This window comes from Carcharodon carcharias, chromosome 1 (genome assembly GCF_017639515.1).
Source record: "Carcharodon carcharias isolate sCarCar2 chromosome 1, sCarCar2.pri, whole genome shotgun sequence".
NCBI lineage: Eukaryota > Metazoa > Chordata > Chondrichthyes > Lamniformes > Lamnidae > Carcharodon > Carcharodon carcharias.
Window position 1 is genome coordinate 64,677,008 of NC_054467.1, and position 19,442 is coordinate 64,696,449.

A 19,442-nucleotide genomic window follows, 5' to 3' on the forward strand; every position below is an offset into this window, starting at 1 on the left:
GACGACTAAGAAATGACATGAATTTCAATAATAATCAAGGAAAGGCACAAGAACTTTTGCAACTTAAGGTAGCCAGAACTGGAGTGGATACATAATTATGCAGAATCTACAGTGCAGAAGCACACCATTCAGACCAATTTGTCTTTGTCAGCATTTATGCTGCACACAAACCTCCTCCCACCCACTTCACCTAATCCTATCAGCATATCCTTATAATTACATCCAGCTAAATGTATTTAGTTGCATACAGTTAAATGATTTAATGAAAGCAAAATTGTTCCCACAAGTCTGAGTTTTTTGATAATGTAACTAGCAGGGTGACAGAGGGAAACCAGTGAATGTGCATGTTTGGATTTTCAAAAGACATTTGATAAGGTGCTACACGAAAGGCTGCATAAGAATAGGTCTAATAGGGTTGTGATAATATATTAGTGTGAATAGAGGACTGGTTAATGGATAGAAAGTAGAGAATATGATTAAGTAGGTTATAGAAACATAGAGAGTCATACTGCACAGAAGGAGGCTATATGGCGCATCAAGTCCATGCTGTCTCTCCCTAAAGCAATCTAGCCAGTCCCATTTCCTCACTCTATCCCTGTAGCCCTGCAAGATTATTTCTCAGTACTATTTAATTTCCTTTTGAAATCATTGATTGTCTCTTGCGTCCACTACCCTTATAGGCCACTAGTTCCAGGTCGTTATCTCTCGCTGCATTTTTTTAAAAAAAGTTCTTCCTCACATATTCCCTGCATCTCTTGCCCAAAATCTGAAATCTGTGCCCCTTGTCTTTGTACCATCAACTAATAGGAACAGCTTTTCTTTGTCTATATTTTCTAAATCTGACATAATTTTGTGCACTTCTATCAAATCTCTCCTCAATGTCTTTTGTTCCAAGAGAACAATTTGAGCTTCTCCAAGCTAACCTTGTAACTAAAATGCTTCATTCCTGGAACCATCCTCGTAAATCTCCTCTGCACTCTCTCGAGGACCCTCACATCCTTCCTAAACTATTTTTAGGTTAACATGCTGTTCCTAGATGGGTGCCACAAAGGTCAGTGCTGGTGGCTCAGCTATTTAAAATCTATATTAATGACTTAGATGAAGGGATCGAGTGTAATTTACTTGGGTATGCTAATAATACAAAGCTAAATGGAAAAGTAAGTTGTGAGGAGAATACAAAGAGTCTGCAAAGGAATGTAGAGAATAGATAAGAGATTGGCAGGTGGAATATAATGTGGAGGGAAGAAACATTTTTTTAAATGGTGAGAAATTGTTAAATGTTCAGAGGGATTTGGCTGTTCTTGTACAGTACATGAAGCGCAAGGTAACATGCTGGGTACAGCAAACAATTAGGAAGCAAATGGCCTTTATTACAAGGAATTTAGAGTAGAGGAGAAAGGACATGTTGCTGCAAATGTACAAAGCTTTGGTGAGACCACGCCTGGAGTTTTGGTCTCCATACCCAAGGAAGGATGTACTTGCTTTAGAGGGGTGCAACTGTGGTTCACTGGATTGATTCCGGGGATAACTGGGTTGTCTCCAAGGAAAGATTGAGTAGAATGGGCCTGTGCTTTATGGAGTTTAGAAGAATGAGATGAGATTAAACCCCCACTTAGGTTTCTGAGAGGGATTGATAGGATAGATGCTGAGAGGCTGGAGAATCTAGGATCACAGTTTCAGGATGAGGGGTGTTGGCTATTTAGGACTGTTGTGGAGAAATTTCTGTTCGTTCAGCTGGTTGTAAATCTTTGGAATTCTCGACCCCAAAAGGCTGTTGGATGCTCAGTTGTTGAGTACATTCAAGAGGAAGATTGATAGATTTTTGGTGTCTCAGAATCAAGGGATATGGGGTATAGAAGTGAAAGTCGAGTTTAGACCTAAGATTAGCCATCACCTTATTGAATTGAGACACAAGCTCAAAGGGCTATACAGCCTATTCCTGTTTCTATGTCTTATGTTCTAAAAATATATAATTAAAATGTGGAAACTGGCTTGTTTTGTGCAACCAAATTGCGTAACCAAAGACAAAGTAATTTCACCAAATGCTTCTTGTATTTTCCCCAGGACTTTGTGATTTGTATTGAAATGTTCTTTGCTGCGATTGGTCATCATTATAGCTTTTCCTACAAGCCATATGTACAGGAAGCTGAGGAAGGCTCCTGCTTGGATTCTTTTCTTGCCATGTGGGATATCTCTGACATCAGAGCAGATATATCGGAGCAAGTACGGAATGTTGGTAAGGAAGTCAAGTTTTAGTGAGATGGAGCTCATTTCATTTGAAATTTATTCATAAACACAACTTTTTATTCCAAATATCAGTATTCACTTCATGTTTTTGATCTAGGTGTCAACTTTGAAATATTATCTAGAGTCATAGAATCATTTATGGCACAGTAGGAGGCCATTTGGCTTACTGATTCCATGCCAGCTCTCCATAGAGCAATCCAGTCAGTCCCATTCTCTCACTCTATCCCCGTAACCCTTCATGTGCCCATCCAATTTCCTTTTGAAATTATTATTTGCTTCCACCACCTTGGTCAATGAGTTCAAGGTATTTACTGCTCGCTGTGTAAAAATAAGTTTTTCCTCACATTTCCCTGCTTCTCTTGAGCAAAACCTTATATCTGAGTTCCCTAGTCCTCGTACCATCAGCTAATGCTAACAGTTTTTCCTTGTCTATATCCAAAACAAAAACGGAATTACCTGGAAAAACTCAGCAGGTCTGGCAGCATCGGCGGAGAAGAAAAGAGTTGACGTTTCTAGTCCTCATGACCCTTCAACAGAACTGAATATTAGGAGAGGGGTGAAATATAAGCTGGTTTAAGGTGAATGGGGGGAGAGAAGCTGGGGGGGGTGGGGTTGGTTGTCGGGACAAGCAAGCAGTGATAGGAGCAGATAATCAGAAGATGTCACAGACAGAAGAACAAAGAGGTGTTGACGGTTGTGATATTATCTAAACGAATGTGCTAATTAAGAATGGATGGCAGGACACACAAGATACAGCTCTAGTGGGGGTGGGGTGGAAAGATTAGCAGGGCATAAAAGATATAGATTTAAAAATAATGGAAATAGGCAGGAAAAGAAAAATGTATATAAATTATTGGAAAAAACAAAAGGAAGGGGGAAGAAATGGAAAGGGGATGGGGATGGAGGAGGGAGTTCAAGATCTAAAGTTGTTGAACTCAATATTCAGTCCGAAAGGCTGTAAAGTGCCTAGTCGGAAGATAAGGTGCTGTTCCTCCAGTTTGCATTGGGCTTCACTGGAACGATGCAGCAAGCCAAGGACAGACATGTGGGCAAGAGAGCAGGGTGGAGTATTAAAATAGCAAGCGAGATAGAGGTTTGGGTCTTTCTTGCGGACAGACCGCAGGTGTTCTGCAAAGTGGTCACCCAGTTTACGTCTCCTCTATATTGGAGAGACCAAACATAAACTGAGTGACCTCTTTGCAGAACACCTGCGGTCTGTCCGCAAGAATGACCCAAACCTCCCTGTCGCTTGCCATTTTAACACTCCACCCTGCTCTCTTGCCCACATGTCTGTCCTTGGCTTGCTGCATCGTTCCAGTGAAGCCCAACGCAAACTGGAGGAGCAGCACCTTATCTTCTGACTAGGCACTTTACAGCCTTTCGGACTGAATATTGAGTTCAACAACTTTAGATCTTGAACTCCCTCCTCCATCCCCACCCCCTTTCCGTTTCTTCCCCCTTCCTTTTGTTTTTTGCAATAATTTATAGATTTTTCTTTTCCTGCCTATTTCCATTATTTTGAAATCTATATCTTTTATGCCCTGCTAGTCTTTCCACCCCATCCCCACTAGAGCTATACCTTGAGTGTCCTGCCATCCATTCTTAATTAGCACATTCGTTTAGATAATATCACCACCTTCAACACCTCTTTGTTCTTCTGTCTGTGACATCTTTTGATTATCTGCTCCTATCACTGCTTGCTTGTCCCTACAACCAGCCCCCCCACTTCTCTCCACCCCCCCCCCCCCCCCCCCCCCCCCCGCCAAAACCTTAAACCAGCTTATATTTCACCCCTCTCCTAATATTCACTCAGTTCTGTTGAAGGATCATGAGGACTCGAAACGTCAACTCTTTTCTTCTCCACCGATGCTGCCAGACCTGCTGAATTTTTCCAGGTAATTCTGTTTTTGTTTTGGATTTCCAGCATGCGCAGTTTTTTGTTTTTATCTCTATATCCATCCTGTCAATTTTGTACACAACCAACAAATCTTCCCTCAATTTCCTTTGCTCCAACAAAAACAACCTCAGCCCCTCCACTTAAAAGTAACCAAAATCCCCTATCTCTGGAACCATTCTGGTAAATCTCCTCTGCACCCTTTCAAGTACCCATACATCCTTTCTAAAGAGTGGTGACCAAAACTGGACGCAAACTCCACTTGTGGCCTAACCAGAGTTTTTTTTTTATAAAGGTTCAGCATAAATTCCCCTGCTTTTGTACTCAATAGCTATATTTATGAAGCCAAGATCTGTATGCTTTGATAACCATGCTCTCAGTATGTCCTGCCACCTTCAAAAATTCATGCACATGAACCCCAAGGTCCCTCTGTTCCTGCGCACACCTTAGAATTGTGCCAGTGAGTCCAAAATGCCTCCTTAGCCCCTCTGCCAAATGATTCACCTCACACTTCTTTGTATTAAATTCCATCTGCCACTTGTCTGCCCATTCTGCAAACCTATCTATGTTCTACTGCAGCTGATTAATAGCTTCAGTTTTCTACTTCATTAAGTTTGGTGTCATCAGCAAATTTTGAAATTTTATTGTATTTCAAAATCCAACTCATTTATATATGTCAAAAAAATGGTCCTAGCATTGACTCTTGGGGAACACCAATGCACCATCTTCCAGTCTGAAAAATATCCATTTACTACAACTTGCTCTTTTCTGTCCTTAAGCTACTTTTCAAAATCCAATTTGATACTGACCCTCATATTCCACGAACCTCAATTTTGTTAACCAGCCTTTTATGTGGAACTTCATCAAACACTTTTTAAAAAATCCATATAGATAACATCCACTTCATCAACCCAAAAAATTGACTTGGATTAGTCAAGCATGAACTCCCTTTGAAATTAGCCCTTTTCCAATTGAGAGGTGATTTGATAGAGGTGTACAAGATAATATAAGGTTTAGAACAGGTGGATGAAGAAAAGCTGTTCCCATTAGCTGATGGTACAAGGACTGGGGGAACTCAGATGTGAGGAAGAATGTTTTTACCCAGTGAGTGGTAATGACCTGGAACTCGCTGCTTACAAGGTGATAGAAATGGAGACGATAAATAGTTACAAAAGGAAATTGGATGGGCATTTGAGGGAAATAAACTTGCAGAGCTGCAGGGATAGAGTGGTGGAATGGTACTGACTGAATTGCTCGACAGAGAGCTGGCATGGATTTGATGCGACAAACATTGTCTTCCTGTGCCATAGCGACATTGATTCAAAATCTCTTTTCCAATCTGTTTGGGGTCTTTTGAAATTTTAACCAGTTGGGTAGATGAGGTGGAGCCAGTATATGTTGTATATTCGCATTTTCAAAATATACTTAATGTGCCACATAAGAGGTTATTGCACAAAATTGGAGGTAATGTATTAGCATGGATTGAGAGGATTGGTTAACAGACAGAAAATACTAGGAATAAACTGGTCATTTTTGGGTTTGCAAGCTGTAACTAGTGGCATACCACAAGAGTCAGCAATTGGGACTCTGCTGTTTATAATCCATAGAAATGCCTTGTGTGAGGGGTTCAAGTGTAACGTATCCTAGTTTGTTGATGATTCAAAGCTAAGTGAGAATCTAAGTTGTGAGTAGGACACAAAGAAGTCTCGGGGATATTGCCATTTGAATGATTGGGAAAGAATGTGGCAGAATATATTGTGGGGAGAACTTTCATAGTGACACACCAAATGTTATACTACTTTGTTGCTGTTTTGTTTTTGCTGGTGTCTGGGGTCATGTTAATTTTTGAGTTTTTTAATATACATATTTATATATGCAATGTGGGCATCGCTTTGCCCATTCCTAGTTGCCCATTCCTAGTTGCCCATTCCTAGTTGCCCATTCCTAGTTGCCCATTCCTAGTTGCCCATTCCTAGTTGCCCATTCCTAATTGCCCTTGAGAAGGTGGTGGTGAGTTAAAATGGGATCACTTTGGAAAATAGTTTGCAAAATACTGTCATAGTCCTTTGCTTATACATAATCCATCAAGATCACGTTCTGTTGTTAGTGTGGACTTCATCCTGTATTGGTCCACACTCTTGACGGTAATAGAAGGTAAGCAAAGGGAAAACTAATGATTCCACCCATTTGAAATGGCCATGAAGCATTCATATTTCATAAAAAGTCCTATAATTACATAATTCCTTGTCAGAAAATTTTTTAAAGAACTTTTGTCTTCCGCCACAATCACCCTGGTATTTTGCCTGTCATGTGGCATTTTAATCAAACACTTTTTGGTAGTCCATGTACATCACATCAACCGCAATATCCTCAGCTATTTCATCAAAAAACTCAATCAACTTAGTTAAACATGATTTACTCTTAATAAAGCCTTGTTTCATAAAACCTAAGGCAAAATACTGTATTACTGCTGTTCCACGATCAATCACAAGGTGGCCTCCTTTGTCTCAAATTGCTTATAAAAACTACAATTATTCTGCTAGCCACAAAAGATTTAACTGCTAACAGAAAAAATGACAGCCTTTTAGCACTGTTGATTCTCTAATGTACAGTTCATATTTCTAAATGGATTGCGTAGCAAATAAAGCTATGTATAATTGAAGACTGATCAACCACAATCTATAAGCAGCAGTTTGAGCTGGCAGGTTCTCATGCTAGCTGTTTTTCAAGGTGTGTAGAGGGTAATTATATTGCTAAGAGGAATACAAGTAATGTTATGTGTAGAGCTGACATGTTACTAGTTGTTGGATCAAAATCTGCCCTGCACTAAAGCTTGTCCTGACTTGAGGATTCTGGACTATATTATAATAGCTAATCTTCAAACACTGCAGCAGCTGTACTAATGAGCTTTATCTCCTTTGTTTCTTAATGATGCAATTCTGCTACAAGTTTAGCATTAAACTTGCTGCATAAATTCAGAGCCAGGACCCAACTTGACTGCAAATAGTGTGGATAGGTAGGCTTGTGCTGTGACAGTTTGACAACACGTGGACTGGAAATCTATTGCTGCGGCAAACTTGGTATTCAAAATACTCAGGTGATCTGTTCAACCTCGTGGACATTCTTCAGATCTACCTCATTTTAAATTTAAAAGTTTAGAGCACTAGGATTGTCCCTTTGCTGCTCTCTTTAAAAACTTGTTGCTGGTGGGAAAGCGTTCTGAAGGAATGCATTCAGTCAAGCGGAATGCCCTCCTGGGCAACACAGTTAAAGTTCCAGTCAATTAATGTAAGTAGAGTTCTATGTAAGTTGGAAACTAAACTACTCATCTGAGGTGATAGCTGCAGGGCAAATGCATTCTAACTAGAACAACTGAATTTAGTGAATGGCATGTAAATATAGGGGACCCTGCTTCATCAAAATGCTGCTTTTATGGATCTGACTTATAGAAACAAGCTGTTAAGAGTTGAAAATGAATGACGTTCAATGTCTAAATTTTATAGGTAGGACAGTGTTGGGTCGACCAAGGAAAACAAATATTGTGGTAGAAGAGGAGCACAATGAACACACCAGCCTTCTGTCTTCAGCAAGCCAGGACCTGAATTCTGACACTCCATCTCTCCCACCATCTCCAATGGGATACTACCAAGGATTTGGACAAACACATGCAGCTCTTGCACCCCATCCTACAACAACTTTCCCAGCAACAAATGAACCTATTGACAATTTAGCCAAAGAGCAAGAGATTGAAGACTCCTTAAATCCTGTGCCTAATGATTCAGCATGAGTCTGGTAAAGACATGTGTATTGTAACTTCAGCTTCTGACTTGGAGGTCATATCTTTTATTGGTACTTTGAATAATGACTCAATTTGAAACTTGGATAAAACTTAGAAATCTAATTCTGTAAATTAAGAAAGCTAAATAGGAGGAAAGGGAAATATTGATCAAATAGATGCACAAAATTCTAGAATTCATAGAACTAGCATACTGTATATTATGCAAGTAATGTTAAAATATTGGCCAGAGCATTACAGGGTCTTTCAACATGCAATAGTCTCTGAAATTACTAATTAACGAGCAATTTTAGCATCCAAAGTGGCTTATATATACTGAACATTAATAGTCCTGTGATACCTTGGCAACCAACACTACTTAAATACTATTCATTTCCATTCTACTTTAAATTGCTGGAACATTTCTTAGCCCTTTTTGATACAATGCTCATTTAGTCAAAGTGACTAAGCAATTATATTGTATTTCCTATTTATCAGTTTAATTTTATTACTGAGAATTTTGTTTGGAAGTGATATGAAGAGAAACGAGCCTTGCACAAAAGTTGCCCCGATAAAGCTTGCTATTAAATTTAAGAGGAAAATGTGACAGCTGGAAAAAGTGAGACTGTGTGCTGTTAACAGAGGAATAAGTGCAGAAGTGGTGCATAGTAGTTAAGTCAGGTGGAAGGAAGCATGGCCACTGGTGTGAGGGGTCAGTTTAGTTTTTTTAAATAATGGTAATTCATTTTTCCTGAGCCAGCTAGTTGCAGTTCCATATCTTCCCAGCTTACCATGTTTTACTGAAATTCAATCGGAATTCTAATATGCAAGAAACTTGTGCTGGCTAGTAATCTGAAATGCAGGGCGGTGGAGCAGAGAAGGCAGTGGAATCCCAATACTGTTAACAGGCAGGATATTTTAGTACATCTGAGCCACTTTAGTTCCAATAACATGCCAAAATTGTTACAATGCTGAGTTGCTGCTCAGATTTAATTAAATGGAGACTTTTGCATTTCTTACATTGCTGTAACTTGGAAAAGGCATAGTGAAAGTTCAGAGTGTACCAGGGAGACAGTGGACTAGTATTCCAGAGACCCAGGGTAATGCCCTGGGGACCACGGCAGATGGTGAAATTAGAATTCAATAAAAATCTGGAATTAAAAGTCTGACCATCAACAAAACCATTGCTGATTTGTCATAAAAACCCATCCGGTTCACTAATGCCCTTTAGGGAAGGAAATCTGCTGTGCTTACCTGGTCTGGCCTACATGTGACTCCAGACCTACAGCAATGTAGTTGACTCTTAAATGTTGAAGAAGGGCAATTAGGGATGGGCAATAAGTGCTGGCCTAGCCAACGATGCCCACATTCATGAATGAATTTTTAAAAATCTATTCTGGTACAATAGTATTTTAATCGTAAGGTTTATTCCACTGTCCCAAATGCAAATTAAAATGGAATTATGGTTACAAATATTAAGCTGTCAGGCTCATGACTAGTTGAACAAATAACTGACCTTTTGTGTAAATCAAATTGCAATAAGTTGGTGATCTCTACAATATATGTTGGGCATACTGTTCAGAAATGAGTGGGAAATTTCCTGAATTCTGCCTGTTAAACTGTAAGACAGTAATTAAACTTGGCACTTAAGTTACCAATTGCTTAATAAAACATATGGATCATGTGAAACTAATTCTTTAATAACTCCAGTACTTGTTTTGATTCCTTTGTGGATCAAGTTTTTCTTTTAAAATCGATCCTGTTTAGATCAGTATACTATCTGTAAAACCAACTTCAACCAGTAACCAAAGATTCGGATACAGAGGCTTCCTGGAAGTGGTATAATTTTGTTAAATGTTTATGCTACTGAATGTACTTAATATCTGAAAAGAATGAATCTTCAAGGTTATGGGAAAAGGCAGGAGTGGAACTAGGTTGAATGCTCTTTCAGAGATCCAGTGCAGACTTGGAGGGAATGGCCTCCTGCACTCTAAAGATTCTGTGATTCTGCATCAATTTTAAAAAGGGATCAATTAGTTTACAACAGCACACCTCTAAGTTACTTTGTCAAATCTGCAGGCAGTTCTGTGGTTCCACTGCATGATGTAATTCCCTTTCTATCTTAATCTCTGTATTCTCTCCATTTGAACCCCTTGTGTAACTCCTGTCTTCTCTATTTCAAGTATTCACTTCTTTCTTATGCCGAGTGTCTTAAAATTTTAATTTTCCCATCTTATTTCCCACATTGAACAATATATTTCTTTATCTTTGGGAAAAGATTGGCTCGAAATACATTCATTTTTTTGTTCAGCTGACATTTAATTACTTTCTAAGCCTTCATTAAATTGATTTTGATTTTCCTCCTATTCTCTTCATTCCTTATGCTTAATATTGTTTTCCTTTGTTATTTATGATTGTTTTTATTTTTTTTACTTATTACCTCTCCTTCCTAGTTTAAACTACACACTGCTGAATAGCTGTTCTGCCAGTTACATTTATTTGGATGTAGCCCATCCTTCCAAAATAGCTCTCATCTTAACCAGAATGCTGCATAAAATGGAAACTTTCTTTCTAACACCACCCCTTTAGCCATGCAGTGAGCTCTTTCATCATCTTACCCTTCCCTATTTTAGTTTGTAGCTGAGAAAATAATTCTGAGATTACCACCTTTTGAAGTCCTGCTTCCTAAACTCTTATTTGGACAATGAGTAGATGCTGTTTTCCGCAATGCCCTAGCACTGGAAAGCATCTGGAACTCTGGTTGGACTACAACATATAGGGCAGAATTTTCCGGCCCGGTCACAGCGGGGCTGGGGCCAGAAAATGTGGCAAGCCATTCAAACGTCCATTTACTTTGGCAGGGCCGGAAAATTCCGGCCATAGCGTCCACTCTTACCAGCCTCCCAAAATGACTGCATTTGTCTTTTTAATGACTTCAGTAAAATAGTTGATTGTATACGGTGGAGATTTGCATCCAATGGTCATTTTTATCAGTGACAATTTTAGGGTAAATCCCTGCTGAATTAACTTTCTGCTCTGTACGGCTCCAAAATATTGTAGCACTAGTAAAGTCTTGTTTTGAGAATGATTACTTCCAACAAATAAGCACCAAAGAACGGTTTTCTTCCAAATAAGTTGGCTTTATAAGTAACATTAATAATTTGACAAATTGGTAATATAGATAGGAAAGCCTTGATTACAGTAAAGAGGCACAGATGCATGCTTGTACAAATATACATGTAACTATCCAAAAGTGTATTTAAGATATTCAAACATGTGGTCACTTAAATACAGTGGTTGTTGCATTGTTGAAAGTGCAAATTTTCAAATGAGATGTTAAATAAAAGTCCCATCTGCCAGTTTTGGTGAAATGAGTGGACTTTGAAGATTTTATGGCACTATTTGAAGAAAGGCAGGGGATTCTTTTGATGTCTGGTCATCATTTCTCCCTCACCAAAAAGACTAAATTGGAACTTAAACTCATTGCTGTTTGTTGGTTATTAAATTATCTGCCACTTTTGCCTACATAAATAAGTGACTCCCGTGCACATGCAAGAAGGACTAAGTACAATGGGATGCCTGAGGATATGATGTGACTAAATGGAGGCAAATTACTTTATTCCTCTTGGTTTGTGTTTGCAGATGGTAGATCGCAAGTTTCTCATTTGAGTTCTCTTCTGCTTAATGTTTCAGATTGATTGCCTTTCATGAACTCTGATGAAAGGTCATCGACCTGAAATGTTAACTCTGTTTCTCTCTCCACAGATGCTACCTGACCTGCTGAGTATCTTCTCAGCATATTCTGTTTTAATTTCAAATTTCCAACATATTGGTAGAATTTTGCTTTTGTATTGTTCTTTCTCCCCATTTAACATTGCTGATTCTTGGGTACTCCTATCATTGGTGCTATAAAATAGATTAGCTGTACTAAATTTACTATTTTTCCTGAACCTGACTTTAAAATTAACTATCCATGGTTTACAATCATTGAGATATTACTTTTGTGATAGTGAATTTTCAGTATAAGTTCATCTCCTGCATTAACTTGGACTGGATTATCCAAAACAAAGGCAGCCTGCTTCCAATGAGAAGTATCACTCCAAGTATTCAGACTGATTTCTGTGTCCAGATAAATTTCATACCAAAACGGGACTGCAGTTATTCTTCCAGAGGAATATACTTGAACCTATATGTTCAAACAGAAGAACAGAAATGATATTGTAGTTCTGTAAAGATATCCAAAAGAACATGTAATGACCAAGGCTGAAGAAATTAATATTTTAAATTAATGTTGCACTCTCCATAGCACTGGTGACATTTGAGTAATTTCCATAAATGTATTATCTTCATTTCAAATTATTCTGTAAATTTACTTGAAACCAACCAGAAAAACCTTAATAAAAACAAAAAAACTGCGGATGCTGGAAATCCAAAACAAAAACAGAATTACCTGGAAAAACTCAGCAGGTCTGGCAGCATCGGCGGAGAAAAAAAGAGTTGACGTTTCGAGTCCTCATGACCCTTCGACAGAACTTGAGTTCGAGTCCAAGAAAGAGTTGAAATATAAGCTGGTTTAAGGCGGGGGGGAGAGAGACCCCCACAGCACCCCCACCCCCCCCCCCCCCCCCCCCCACCTTAAACCAGCTTATATTTCAACTCTTTCTTGGACTCGAACTCAAGTTCTGTCGAAGGGTCATGAGGACTCGAAACGTCAACTCTTTTCTTCTCCGCCGATGCTGCCAGACCTGCTGAGTTTTTCCAGGTAATTCTGTTTTTGTTTCAGAAAAAACTTAAGTTTTGTAGAGAAATTTATGGAGGGATTCCAGAGCTTAAGTGCAGACAACTGCAAGTATGACAGCCAATGGTGGGCAAAGGAATGGCAGGGGGGGTGGTGGTGGGTGCTAAATACCAGAATTGGGAGAACACCAAGTTCTTGAAGAATTGTGGGCTGGATCAGGTTACAGACATGGGCAGAGGTGGGACCATAGAGGGATTTAAACACAAGGATGAGAATTTTAAATTTCTGCAGCATTGGTAAATGACTAAGGTGCAGGTTATGTCCTCAATTAGGGAACAATCTAAGGCTTTCAGATAAAGTTTACTGTAATGGGGGTGAGGCAGGAGGTGAAATATGTCTCCATACTGTTTCAACTGTCAAATAAGTCTATTGACAAGTGTAGTGAAGTTTCCAATATTTTCCTTCAAAGTTACCCCTCCCCAAAAAAATTTCACTGGATAAAGACATGCATTGATGTTGAAAAATAATGACACTTAATATTTACACTTCATTCTCTTTGTCTTGATGAATTAACAATTTTTCTTATTTGTATTTAACTTTCCTTTATTCCCATGTCCAGAAAACTCTTGTATCATGTACAAAATCAACATTTGGGGATTCTTAATTTCCATTAACATCTTCTGGATTGGATTCACAGTTATTATGGATAATGGAGGGTCAACTGCACTTTATATTCCACAAAAAACAATGCATAGTAAGATCTCTAATTAGCAGTAAAAGATCAGAACTGATTTTAGTTTACTTGTTTGAAGTTTAATGATTCCAAAATCATAATGTTTAAAAAGTAAAACAAAACAAAGGCCTACAGTCTGCACACTGGATGACTTAACTTTTGAAAAATTGTCTTACCCTGATTTCATTGCACAAATCATCAGTGACCACACTCATCAGATCCAGCTTTAATAGTTCCACTGGCTCACTTAATCGGACATGAGGCAATGTTGATAAATGCAAGAATACGTGGACAGGTACCTGTAGGGGAAAAGCAGCTTAATTAAATGCTCTGTGTATTAATTTATAACATGAACCTGTAAGTCTAATATTTACACTATAAAAATATATAAGGAACCTTGAATTGATTGATGAAAGGTGCAATATTGAACCCCAGCGTGGCTTCTTTTCCTTGGACAGCACTTTCTTGCTGTAATGTTTCAGATTCGATGAGCATCCCATATATTTTTATGCACTGAGGCATCAACCTTCCCTCAGGTCGAAGCAAGCATCTAAAAACAAAATACAAAAATACTAGCAGTCCCAGCATTTAAGTCGATTCACCGATAAACTTTAAACTTTGTGTGTCTTCCCAAGATCGATGGAATGCATCAATGTGCTTTGCTCTACTATCTTGTACTTTTCACAGCCAGAAATAATACTGATTTAAAAGAAACAAGGATTCATATAGTGCCTTTAATGTAGTAAAACTTCCCAAAGCATTTTAGAGAGAGAGTCAAGATTGGATACTGAGCCAAAGTGGGATGAATGAAAAGTAACCACAAACAATTGGTTTTAAGGAGGTTATTAAAGGATGAAATGGAGAGGTTTAGGCAGATAATTTCAGAGTGCGGGGCCTACACTGTTGAAGGCACAGATGGTAATAGTGGGGCAAAGAGAGGGAAATGCACAAGAGGACAGAGTCAGAGGAACAGATGGGAATTGTAGAGCTGGAAGAACTTATGGATATAGGGAGAAGCAAAACCATGAGATTTAAATAGAAGTATGGAAAATTTAAATTTGAAGCATTGATGAGTAACAGTCAATGTAGAATGACAAGGACAGGAGGGATTGGCTAGCAGGATTTAATGCAACGGATACAGGCAGCAGAGTTTTGAATGAGCTGAAGGGTCAAAGATGGAAGGGCAGCTAAGAAATAATTGGAATAGTCAAATCTGGAGAGGATAAAGGCATAGATGAGGGTATGAGCGGTAAAGAAGCTGAGGAAGAGGAGGATGATGGTATAAAGGAGTAAATAAGCAATCTTTGCATCAAAGAGAATATAGAATCCTTAAGGTACGGAGTTTGTAGTGGATGCCAGAGTACCTGGCTTAGGTGTACCCAAGAAAACATTTTAAAGAAAAACTGCTAGTCTCAAATTTAGCAAAAGGATTACACAAACATTTAGTATTCTTCCTGGTTGATACTAGTCTGTAAATGGTCGATTTAGTTTAAAAGCTTGTTTTTAGATTTGCCAAAGTAATGTTCATTCAATGCCTTACCTACATTTGTTGAACTTCATAAAGACAGGATTTGTAGGTTAAGTTTTTACAGAATATAATTATAAAAAAGCTTATGTAAATTAAAATTATCATAACTGCAGTAACAGAAGCGTTGTGATGCAGTGTAATATAAGTAAATTAGAATAATTTCTAAATTTAAACTTTCACATGCAAAAACAAATTCTAACCATTTAATATATATGGGAGCAAGAATGGCAATAATTTATAAGAGTTGCAGTTCTGATCTTCACTTTCACAAGGCAACAGTACCCAGCCTATTGGCCAGCCTTTTCCATAGCTCGCTGCATCTCTAACACCAACGTTCTGTGACAGGGTTGCCCAATCAACTCTCCTTTATATCTGGCAATCTAGTGCAAAAGCCTTAAATGGTTCTAAATGCATTCATGGTCATTATTCATTTGCTTGTTCTGTTTGAAAATTGTGGACCTTAGGATTGGAAAGGACTGTTTTAATGCTGTTGCCTAACTGCTGGATAAATATTAAATCAGTACACCAAGTTTGTTAGCAACAGCAAGTTAAGATATATGCAAATTAATGGGAATGTGGATTTAAGCGCTCCATCTGCCCCCGCCCCATCACAGGCCCTATTGTACACACAGATATAGTCCAGAAGAACAAAAGCTCAGGGAATCCCACTACCTCAGGTGAAATGTTACAGATTAGGTCAAATTTAAGTTACCTATTGATTTCCCTTCCCTTTCACCATTGCTCCAACAAGTGATTTTACTAGACTTGGGGTTCAGTTGCTTTTTAAACAATTAAAGAGAAGCTGACATACCTGGCTAGAGCTGCTTTCTCCACCAAACCTTGTCGTATGAGTCCACACATCTCTATAGCATCAAGAATAATCACGCTCCATAGTTTGCCTGCCTGAGGCCTTTGTAATAGTGTAGAGTCATCCTCCAGATAATTATGCCAAAATTCCAACACATCTTTTGAAATTTCATTAGATTCTGCTAAAGCATTTAACGCAACTTGCTGCTGTACTTTTTCCAAGGAACTAAAAACTTTAACAGATCCCAACTTGGCAGTGATCAAGGGCAAAATGGAAAAACCCTCCGATACATCCAACACGCACAACATGTCAGAGGTTAGATCTGAAGAACTTTGGCTGTTAGTATTTTCACAATTCATATTTGAACTCCTGTCATTTATGGTCTGTGAGAAATAGATTTCACCATCCACTGACGTTAATGAAAACAATATACTACTTAAGGCAGATTTGAAATGGTCATTATATTGTGTGTTATTGAGACGAGCTATTTCTGAAGATTCAAGCATACAGTGTAGAAGGGTCGTTCTGGGTTCACTTGTAGTCTGAAGGTTGGCCAAAGCATCACAAAGTTCAGCTTCACTTGCAAGATGATTGCTCATGGTATTCACTTCAATTTCCATTTTGTGTTCGTGGCTCAATACAGCAATGCTGTGAAAAACCAGGTATGAGTTCTTGCAGGAAACGTCAACTACTACAGTATTACCAGGCTTTACTGTCTGGCCTAAATTGGAAAAAAATAGAAGTAAGGAAAATATAAATAAAGAGTACTGCATTTGAATTGAATGACTTAAAAAAACAAAGTTCACGTATTAATTGAGAAGTTTGGATGATATATGCCATAATTCACATGGAATGTTGAATAATTTATAGGAGTCAATAGAATCACTGGAATTATAGCTTTTTTTCAAAACACACACATTCGACTCAATAAAAAATCTTGAAAGTTTACTTTATAATCAATCCACTCTCCCAATACAACTGGTACTCATTTGTACCATTCCTTTACCCATGACACTGAATGAAGACAGGTCTGTGCATTCAATTTACAGTACTCCTAATTTCTGATCAGGCACAGTGATCTCCATATCTTGTCTGATCTGCATTGCTGTTGAACAGGAGCGCAGTTTCCTAATTTTATCACTATGGTCTGCAGGCTCAATTCTGAAAACTTGACTCCCTATGAGAAGTGATACTTGGAGCAAAACCATGCTGTGTTCAAGGAAAATGTCTCACAATAGAACATGCAAAATTTGAAGCCTGCTCCAAGAACTTCCCCTCCTTACCTATTTATAGCTCAATATTCATACTTAAATGTTGAAAGCCCTGTAGCCAAATCAAGTAGCAATATAAACTTCCTCCAATTAAATACTGAGAAGAATGAAAGCATTGTCTTCAGCCTTCATCTTCTTAGCCACGACTTCATCCTTCTTCCTGACCATTGGCTGAGGGTGAACCAGACCATATGCAACCTTGGTGTTCAAGTTGACCTTGAACTGAGCTTCAGCCCCTTATCTTCTCTGTCTCCAGCTCAGCCTACTTCTACATTCATAACAGCACTGTCTCTGCCCTCAACTCAGCCTATTTACAACTGAAACTCTCAAGCATGCTTTTGTTACCTCTTGATTATTCCAATGCTCTATTGAACTGCTCCCATCTTCCACCCTCCAAAACTTCAGTTCATCCAAAACTCTGGTTCCCCTTATCCTAAGCTGCACCAAACCTAGTTCACCCATCATCCTTTTGCTCATTGGCCTATATTGACTCCAGGTCCAAAAATACCTGGAATTTAAAGTTCTCATCCTGGTCTTCAAATCCTGTCATAACCTTGCCCCCTCCCTATCTTTTCTGATTGTGAACCTCTTGTACATCCAAGTTCCTTTGTCCCACCACTGACAGCTGTGCCATTGGCTGACTAAACCCTAAGCTCTGGAATTTTCTCCCCAAACCTCTCTGCCTCTCTCTTCTCTTTAAAGCTACCTCTTTGAACAAGCTTTTGATATTACCTATCCTAATATTTCCTTAAGTAACTTGGTGTCAAATTTTGTCTGATAACCTTGGGATGACTCACTATTTTAAAGGGTGATATATAAATACACACTCTTGTTATATCAGGGATAAATGCCTAATGCTGCTGCTTTTATTCCCTAACATAAAAGGCAATAGATTTCATATCTGATTTGAACAACAAACTTTCACTAAACAGGTTCTGTACCTTACAGCACAGAAGGAGGCCATTCAGCCCATTATGCTTGTGCTGTCTGGTTGAAAGAGCTGTCTGATTTCCATAACCTAGGTTTTCACATAACCCTGCAAATTAGTACTCAAGTTCCTTTGGAATCTGATTCATCATACCTCAGGTGCTGCACCCCAGAATTAACATCCTCTTATGTGAAAAAAATTCTACTCCTTTCCTCTCTAGTTCTTCTTCCAATTATTTTAAATCTATGACCTCTGGTTACCAACTCATTTCTCAGAGGAGAGTTTCTCCTTCCTTGCTCCATCAAAACCCTAATTATTATGAATACTTATGTTTTTGAGTTTTTGTAAATTTCAAGGACTTAAAATTCAACTAATTGCTTCCTTTAAATTAATGGCAACTCCACCATTTACATTATTTCACACTTACCAAGCACGCCCTGTATAGGATACACAGCCTGTTCCCAACAGGTCTCTTCATCAGGACCAGTGGAAAGACTTGTATCTTCATCTAGCTGCAGAACAAACCAGGCTACAATAGCATCCAGCACACCTTCCTTAACTACTGGGAGACAAAGTCGACAAGGATTCCTGGTGGTCAATTCCTCCAATTCCTAACACAATGTACACAAATGATGGTCACAAATTGCTGCAGAGTTCATATCATACTTTGTGCGCAGTATTTTCAAAATAATGAGCAAAATTTTACTTTTTAGAGGCCTTTTAAAATCTTAAGGTTAAATTAAGGTGTTTTTTAAACTAAGAAAATTATTTACAGACCCAGTTACAATGTAGTGAAACAGCGCAGAAGTAGTTACTTTTTAAAACGCCTGCATCCTAGAAAATTTCTTACCACTAACAGAGATTAATATTAAAGGGCTAGCATCATATTTTCAGGAGAAGCCTTGCTTGCTACAAGCACATATTGGAAGTTTGCACATTCATAGTCCAAAATCTTCTGATCATAATGGTCAGAAAAACTTGCAGAGTTTCAGTGAGGCTGTCTATCAGAAAGGCAAAGACCTTGTCTTCTCAACCTCTATAATAATCTATTATTCTACCAATACCCCTGTAACACTTGGAAAATTTACTGTTTCTACCACATTTAACATCCTACAGACATTAGTGTATGTTCACATCCCTCACTACCAGTAGACAGCCATGCTCAAAGAGAGCACAAACTGGGGCTAATTCTATAAAAACTACAAGACCAAGCATGTGACCCAGATTCCCTTCAACTGTGGCAACCCAGTGACTTTTGTATGGGATCAGTGAACTTAGGTATATACTTTGACCTTATAGTTATCTCACCCTGGGAGACAGTGAATTCACAGTGAAACAATGTAAAACTTATCAAGACATCCATGCTCTTGTGCCCAATTCTCCAAACACATACCTTTGTGTAGCTCTGACCTTTCAAGAAAATTGTAAGACAGTTGGCATAATCATGACAACAATGTTAATCTGCCTCATTTGCCGCAAGTAACAAGCAAGATTTAAACAATGAATATGCTTTGTGGGTA

At 38.5% G+C, this 19,442-nt stretch overlaps 2 protein-coding genes across 7 annotated transcripts in view; one reads left to right on the forward strand and one right to left on the reverse strand.

Annotated features, from left to right (window-relative positions):
* Positions 1-9,117, forward strand: part of tmem184c (transmembrane protein 184C) — a 53,716-nt gene extending 44,599 nt beyond the window's left edge. Inside the window, exons 9-10 of the mRNA XM_041192681.1 lie at positions 2,065-2,236; positions 7,645-9,117. Coding sequence (XP_041048615.1) covers positions 2,065-2,236; positions 7,645-7,928 — 456 coding nt within the window. The 3' untranslated portion in view covers positions 7,929-9,117. The remainder of the gene's footprint in view (positions 1-2,064; positions 2,237-7,644) is intronic.
* A 1,918-nt stretch (positions 9,118-11,035) lies between these two features.
* Positions 11,036-19,442, reverse strand: part of prmt9 (protein arginine methyltransferase 9) — a 97,343-nt gene continuing 88,936 nt past the window's right edge. For all 6 annotated transcript variants that reach the window (XM_041193917.1, XM_041193907.1, XM_041193933.1 and 3 more), the window contains 5 exons: positions 18,350-18,533; positions 15,727-16,444; positions 13,784-13,937; positions 13,564-13,686; positions 11,036-12,102 (listed from right to left, as the gene is read on the reverse strand). In XM_041193917.1, coding sequence (XP_041049851.1) covers positions 11,884-12,102; positions 13,564-13,686; positions 13,784-13,937; positions 15,727-16,444; positions 18,350-18,533 — 1,398 coding nt within the window. In that variant the 3' untranslated portion in view covers positions 11,036-11,883. The remainder of the gene's footprint in view (positions 12,103-13,563; positions 13,687-13,783; positions 13,938-15,726; positions 16,445-18,349; positions 18,534-19,442) is intronic.